General features: G+C 33.0%; 1 protein-coding gene across 1 annotated transcript; it reads right to left on the bottom strand.

Moving 5' to 3' along the window:
- Positions 1–664: 664 nt before the first annotated feature.
- LOC134693355 (uncharacterized) lies at positions 665–4,735 on the bottom strand. Its single transcript, XM_063554124.1, has 3 exons — positions 4,499–4,735; positions 1,563–1,893; positions 665–801 (listed from the first exon to the last, which is right to left on the bottom strand). Exons 1-2 carry the CDS (start codon positions 4,575–4,577, stop codon positions 1,571–1,573), a joined length of 402 nt encoding a protein of 133 aa, XP_063410194.1. The 5' UTR covers positions 4,578–4,735; the 3' UTR covers positions 665–801; positions 1,563–1,570.
- Positions 4,736–7,934: the final 3,199 nt, after the last annotated feature.

Below are 7,934 nucleotides of genomic sequence, written 5' to 3'. Positions count from 1 at the left end.
AAAATGTAGCATAGTTTTTCTTGTTTGCCTTTTAATATTCTTCTGAAAATCAACAAATGCACAAAAGAGCTTCTTTTTTTTTTTTTTTTATTATTTCTTAGAATTTCAAAAAATGAATTCAGAACGAAAATGCAATCAGTTGTCGAATAACCTTCACGAACACCAACTTGATTTTCCTACATCAACAATGTTTCTTCAGAAAATTTTATTTGTCTTGCATTTAAGATTGAAGTAAATAGTTTTCCAAACTTTGTAATCGGGCGATAATTTTTGGGTTGTATTTATCACCTTTATTTTTGTAAAATGGTTTAATGGTCTCAGTTACCCATGATTCAGGAATTGTTCCCGATTCAAAGATAAGATTGAACAATTTGACATTTATAATGTTCCATATACTGACCAAGGGAGGTTTTTATGTATTCGTTGATAATTTTATCATCTGAACAGGCTTTGTTGTTTTTCAGGTTTTTTTACACACTTTAAAATTTCATCTTCAGTAGTAATCGGCTGGTTTGTTATGCAACCTGACTTGGTCTGTTGGACATTTGGGCACCGTCCGTATAAAAAACCATGATAATTGCCGGTAGATAAAATTACAATGATTTTTTCGCATGTTGAGCATATTCAGAAGTCTTTCAAATATCGTTTAAATGAAAATTAACCATTGACGTTTTTCATATTTTATTTATAAAAAACAAAAGTTGGTGATAATAATACAATACATGATGATAATCCCTTGTACCCATACAAAAACATTTTAGTTGCTGCTAATAAGTTATGGCTGTTTGTTGTCTATAAATCCTGTAATAGAAATAGGTACAATGAATATAATCATTTGCTAAAGAAGATGAGTATCACTAGTTTTATCTATGTTAATTCACGTTAATTTTGTGATTATGATGCAATCACCAATTTTTTTAAACTAACATTCGGTAAAAAGCCTAAACATTGATGTTGAATTGGTTTTTTCTTTGGTGGGCTTGGTATCACAGCGGGGTTTTTTTTTGTGTGTTATTTTTTTGTGTTCGTTTGAAAATTTCATACAAAGTGTTAGCGTGTTGTCTGTTACGTTTAATTTTAAGAAGCTGCATGCTGTAAATATTTTGTGAAGGTCTCAGACCTGACTACAAGGGAAAAAAACTGTTATAATAGTACTCACAAATTATTTTTTTAGTATCTAAGTCCCTGCATAGTTGACCACAAAGAAAATAATATTCATGAAATCGCTACTGCATTTGAGGTTAATTGTATGCTTTCAATTTGTCTGCAAACTAACAATTTATATCAAGAAACAAACATTTTCCTAGGCATTGACATCCTACCTAGGACTACTAAATTAAACTCATTAACTTCATTTGTAAAGCAGAAAATGGTAATTTTTTTAGTAGTAGATTACTCACACAAAGAATTTATTAGCATGTATACTAGTAGTATTGCTCATTGTTGAAGGCCGTACACTGACCTATAGTTATTAGGGTTTATGTCATTTGGTTATGGGTGGAGAGTTGTCTCATTGGCATCTATACCACATCTTTTTATCTTTATAGATATTAATTACTTACAGAATCGTTTACGGGTGTGGGAAACAACAATAGCCACCCGTATTCATGCATGCTGGTTCGAAGTCATAGCTTGCACAGTGGGTATTCAGTATGTTCATTTGTCCAAAAAAGTCCAGTTGTGGAGGTTGTCTTGGTTGATGTGCTCTCCCTAGAGGGTTAGGCCCACGGCCACGTCTTCTACCACGAGGTGCAGGTGGTGGGGGTTGTGTTGGTGCCGCTCCAGCTGCTGCCTCGGCTGCCTCGGCGGCTTCTCCTGGGGGAGTACCCTGGGCTGCTACTTTATTTACATCAATGCAGAAACCACGTTCGGCAACGCATCCTCTCATCATGTCTACAAATATAGTACAAAATATATGAGAAAATGATTGATTGATGATCTAATGGTGGTTCCTTAAACTTGAGTCCAGTTGCAAGTGTTTCATGCATGTTCAGGATGAGAACCAATCAACATTAAATACAAAAGGTATAGGTCCAGTTTTAGAGGCCGTTCGGGATAAAAGTCGGGGACATTTGAGTATAGTATAATGTATAGTGACCGAACATGTCTTATATTGTTTTTTCAAAATTCCAGCTTAAACTGATGACTACAATTATAGTTGTGAATTGAAATCGAAATTGAATGAAATATTACTTTGTTACTATTTTAAGAAAATAGCGACAACAGGAGATGTAAAATTGAGAATTGAAATGGGGAATGTGTCGAAGAGACAACAACCCGACCAAAGAAAAAGAAAAAACAACAGCAGAAGGTCACCAACAGGTCTTTAATGTAGCGAGAAATTCCCGCACCCGGAGGCGTCCCTCAGCTGGCCCCTTAATAAATATATACTAGTTCAGTGACAATGAACGCCATACTAATTTCCAAATTGTACACAAGAAACTAAAATTAAAATAATACAAGACTAACAAAGGCCAGAGCCTCCTGACTTGGGAAAGGCGCAAAAATGCGGCGGGGTTAAACATGTTTGTGAGATCTCAACCCTCCCCTCTAAGTATAGGAGATGTGCTTGTTGCTGTATAAAATTTGGCACATGAAAAAGAATAATTGTGGAGATGACAGAAGGGTGCTCCGCATCCCGAATCCCGCTTTAAATTATATCTTCCATTTCCCATGCACTTTGTTAACCCGCTATATCCAACTAGATTCATCTTTTTACACCTCTATAACCCACCCCACTTTTAACTCCCTATGTCCCACATCACCGCCCCGTCCCCTCCATTTTCAAAATCTCAGACATAAACTATATATGTACTGTCGTGATACAATTTCGTTTAAGTTTCGAATATTTTATAAGAAAGAAAGGGACCGATCGTTTTTCTTTTTTTCGATTGTGCTATTCCTGTCATAATATCTAAGAACTTCTGTGAGCTTCGTAGATGACTATATTTTTTTCTTTTTAATTGCATTATCGTCACTGTAAATACACATCACGTCGTACTTGTTAAGCATAAAAATAATATTACAGCATAAAACTGTCAAAGACGGTCGAATGAACTTTACATTTATTAGTGCCCAGGGCCAAAACATATGGTCATTTATAGAAGATATATAAAAAAAAGACTTAAAGGTAAAAAAAATTAATGCATACATATTATATATCAAAATAAATAGTTGGATAAAAGAATAAAATATAAAAATAAAGACTTTGCCAACGGCAGTGCAGCCATCAAATTTCAAAAGGATACGATAAAACTAAAAGATTGAAATAATGACTCACGACTACACTATAGAAAAAAAGAGACCGAATGTCTTATCTTTAAACGGTCTGTAACAAGGGTCAATGACAAAGTGATTGATTGATTGTTTGGAGTTTAACGTCACGTTAACTTGGCCGCATTCTTATAGTCAGTTAGAATCAAGACGATCCTAAGAAGATATAGCCAGAGGATGTGGTATCAGTGCCAATGAGACAACTCTTCATAAAAGAATCATATCATTTCGACATAATCAAGGAGCGTATAGCGCGTACGCCCCTTTTATTGTAAAATATATCATTGATTATAATCAAGGAGCGTAGAGCGCGTACGCCCCTTTTATTGTTAAATATATCATTGTAAAAAAAGAATGGATCGCTACGCTCGTCGCTAGTTGTTCCGTTTTATTGCAAATCGCATCGCCCCCTCAGTTCCAAAATTCATGAGCAATGTAATTTACAATGACGGAATGTTAATTTAAAAAAAGATTATCCGTGATTATCTCTTCCTTTTTATTTTATGTTACATAAATTTGAAAATCCTGAAAATAAAATCTGAAATATTCCGATGAATATGAAAAAGAAGATGAAGGCAAATTTCATACACATATGTATTTGTGTGTTTCTAAAGACAGAGTGTCCGAATAATTTTTGTTCAACCGTTGGATCAAGTAGAAGCAACTTAATGGGTCAAAACTCTCTTCTTTCATCTTTTTTTTTTAATCACGTTAAATTACAAAATATGATGCGGAAGATATTACCCTCAATAAGTTATAACTTCGGAACATTTTTTTTTCAAAATTGCATCGAGTCTCGTCTGCTTATTGTTGACTAAAAGTTGGAAATCTATATTTTACCTTTAAAACAATGCAAAATTCCGATTTTTTCTTTCTTCCTTCTTTCTACTTTTTTTTGCGCATTACCACAAAGGATGTTTTACTATTTCGTTAAAGGTTATACAAGAAAATTCACATTTAATTTAAAACAACGTATTTCCTATTCCACAATAAAAAGATAAAAGAAAAAAATACAGTTGGCAAAAAGTATCTGGATTAATCAAATAGACATCTGCATAACTATTCTCTTCTGAGTGAGATATATTTATATTTTGCAGCAGTCATACTGAACAATAACTTTTTTCCAACTACGCAGTTTCTTAAATTTTTAGGCCAGATGTTTACCGTTTTTAAAATACAAAAAAGCTTCAGTTTACAGATAAGAAAATGGTAAAACAAAACTCACCGTGAAATTCACCCATCTGGGCTGCACTTAGTGCAGCAAAAAGCACTATTGCTAGAATAGTGCATGGTACCGGCCGCATCGTGCAACGGTCCAAAATGTGAACGAGCTCAGTCGCTGTCTACTTGTCTTAATACACAACTAGATTGACAACTACAATAAATATAGTAATAAAAACACTCCCTACATACTTTTTACAGCAGTACCAATCATTCTTGTCATAATATGACGAGTCGGTATTTACAAAATAGGACAATAAACCATGTAATGGCTAAGAAAGTGGAGACTAACTTTTCTGACACACGCATATAAATATATTAGTGTTATTTCATCTCGTATTTAGCATGGTGTCACGGTATAAGAAAAGACTTGATGTCTATAAATAGAAATCTGAAAGCAAGACCAGACACTCGAATCAAAACAGTTTGAAGGCATACTCTCATATGAAGTTGAAGAGCATAAAAACAACTGTTTAGTGATAATTTGAAGGTTCAAATAGATATAGGAAGATGTGGTATGAGTGCCAATGAGACAACTCTCCACACTAGATACTTTCTTCTGCAAATCTATCAACATGGAATCAACAACATCAACGAGCATTACTATTTATTTTATTAATTCAGTATACTGGGTTTCTATAAAAAAAAAGTCTAGATTTTTTTTCTTCAGAATAGTGAAAAATAGGGGTGGGATAAAAACAATTTAGAGAAAAATGGGTAAAAAAATAAAGAACTGAGAATGATGGGGTGCTACAATATAAAGAAAAGAGATATACTATTGGATACAGATATATTGAATAGATTATATGACTTAATGGCTAAAGAATACAGAAATGCATGAATGACTCCAACAAGACCCTCATTAAGAAGACAAATAGTATGTGTCGGGAGGTAACTGTATTGTGTCGTATTATGCGATATTGAATAAAAGGTTGCGTGGCGGTGAGCGAGTGGCCGGATAAAACTGACCTTTGGCCAGTACTACACTACTATAATTCATTATATTTTGAAAAATACAAGTCAACACTACTTGATATATAAATGATCATTTAACGGTCATGCCCTCACGGAATAATATTTATAATATAAGGACATCAAAACAAATGACGATAATGTGCGTCGCTAATTTTCAAAACAATAACACGATATTTTTTCATACTGAAATCTTTTTGTAGATAATTTATAATCTGGGAATAGTTCATGTCACAGGTATACTGAATACACATAAATTATGGAAAAGGAAAAACGGTCTTTATGCTTGTTTCTCATCTACTAACATTTCAACGGAAAAAGTAAGGCTTTTGAAGGAAAACTCAGTGTTTGATCCCAAACTGTTCATTAAGGGGGGCTGACTGCCAATAAGGGAAAGAGGGAGCCCACTACAGTCATGCTTACGTGATTCCCTATATAATCAACCAACATTTTCCAACACCGTGTTCCCCCCTCAATTTCGTCTTTACTAAATTTGGTCTAAAGAATTTTCAAAAGAATTGTATAGTAATCAATATAAAAAAATGTTAATCTGTGAGGAAAATATGATAAAAAATATTAATGAATTATAAATAAATTATCAAGATACAATTGCTATATATGTCTTAGACCGAATAATCTGTCTCTTGTGTGGCTACATTTGTTATTTCATATTTTCTTTTCATCATTTGGCTATTTATTTTTTTATTCATTTTTTTTGTGTCCGTGTAGATACACACACAACAAAACAAGAATGTGTCCAAAGTACAAGGATGCCCCACTCGCACTATCATTTTCTAAGTTCAATGGACCGTGAAATTGGTTAAAAAAATCTAATTTGGCATTACAATTAGAAAGATCAAACCATAGGGAACAGGTGTACTAAGTTTCAAGTTGATTGGACTTCGACTTCATCAAAAACTACCTTGACCAAAAACTTTAACCTGAAACTCGCACTTTCATTTTCTTTGTTCAGTGGACCGCGAAATTGGGCTCAAAGGTCTACTTTGCTATACATTAAGAAAGATCCTATCATAAGGAACATGTGTACTAAATTTCATGTGGATTGGTCTTCAGCTTCATCAAAAACTACCTTGACCAAACATGTTAACCTGAGGCGGGACAGACAGACGGACGGACAGACGGACGGACGGACGGACGCACAGACCAGAAAAATAATGCCCCTCTACTATCGTAGGTGGGGCATACAAAAATAAAATAGTCAAATGATGAAAAGAAAATGTGAATGACAAATGTAGCCACACAGATTATTCGGTTTATATATTATGTCTCTGATTATAAACGACAAGTTTCTAATACTTTACCAGAACTGTACAAATTATTGAATAAAATCTGTGTTGCTGGTACATTTTCTTAAGCATAGCCGAGTTCTGGTTAGGCTTTACCTGTTAACAGAATAGATAATAATGGACAAAAGTGCAGATTAAAGAGCATCGTGAAAAGAACAAACAGAGAGCCGGAGACCACTGAATAGACAAAACAAAACTGGAAAATAAGAGAATGGGTCGCTTAAATGTAATGAATAGGAAATAATGAGCAAAAAATGATTTAAAATCAAAGAATACAGATATGAAATAAATTTGCATCATGACGGTATTTAATGATTCATTATGCGTTACTGTAACGATATATTTTTTTACATTGAATAGCTCATACCGATTCTGAACTGATATTTTGTATTCATATAATTATTTCATGTTATATTCATAGATAAGGTTTTGTTGTTTTTCTAGTAGAGATTACGTTATTGTTATAACTAATTGTTTATCATTGTACTAATTTTCACATCATTATCTTGAAAATAAAGTAAGTAAGTAAGTAAGTAAAACTTTATTTGGATTCGGCATATTGACAAACAATACAAACATAAGCTCTAATGAGCTTTTCACCGAATATAAAAACATATGCAATAACAAATAAAACAAGGCATGCAGCATGCAATAAATAATAAGAAGCAGTACCAAAAATTAACTCTAAGCAAATAGCATATACATGTATCTTGCAAAATACAAAAACATATATATGAAGCACTAAAATTTTTAAAAATTTTCTGTTTAAAAATTAATTTTTAACTAATTTATGATTTATAAAGTAAAAATTTCAAATATTTCAAATTTTAAAAGGTAAAAAACAAAAATTTCAGTTGCAACGCAGGCTGTTAATGCAACATAAAAAGCATAAATATTGTAACACAAAGTTATCTACAGGCAGAGCAAAAACGTAATTTCGGTGCTAATCCGTTTAAAACCGAAAATTATTATTCCTCATAGCAACTAACGTCTACACCAAAAATATATTCCGACCTACTATTACGTTGTTCATATAATTAACCGTGTGATATTTCCTTAGAATGCACAAATTATAATAAAATAAATATTTAGTATACAAAAACTAATAATTCAATATATGATAACTAGCGCATCAAAAGATGGGGAAAGTTTAGAACTGCA

This window comes from Mytilus trossulus, chromosome 12, assembly GCF_036588685.1.
Source record: "Mytilus trossulus isolate FHL-02 chromosome 12, PNRI_Mtr1.1.1.hap1, whole genome shotgun sequence".
Classification (NCBI taxonomy): Eukaryota; Metazoa; Mollusca; class Bivalvia; order Mytilida; family Mytilidae; genus Mytilus; species Mytilus trossulus.
Note: the sequence above shows the minus strand (reverse complement) of the source record. Positions and strands in the feature narration are given on the sequence as shown.

What these genes read in the sequence shown, in the direction of transcription:
- LOC134693355 (XM_063554124.1), bottom strand. Translation starts at nt 4,577, where the DNA reads ATGCGGCCGGTACCATGCACTATTCTAGCAATAGTGCTTTTTGCTGCA. An exon ending in CCAGATGGGTGAATTTCACG is followed by an intron (nt 1,894 to 4,498) that starts GTGAGTTTTGTT and finishes CTATATTTGTAG; the next exon opens with ACATGATGAGAGGATGCGTT.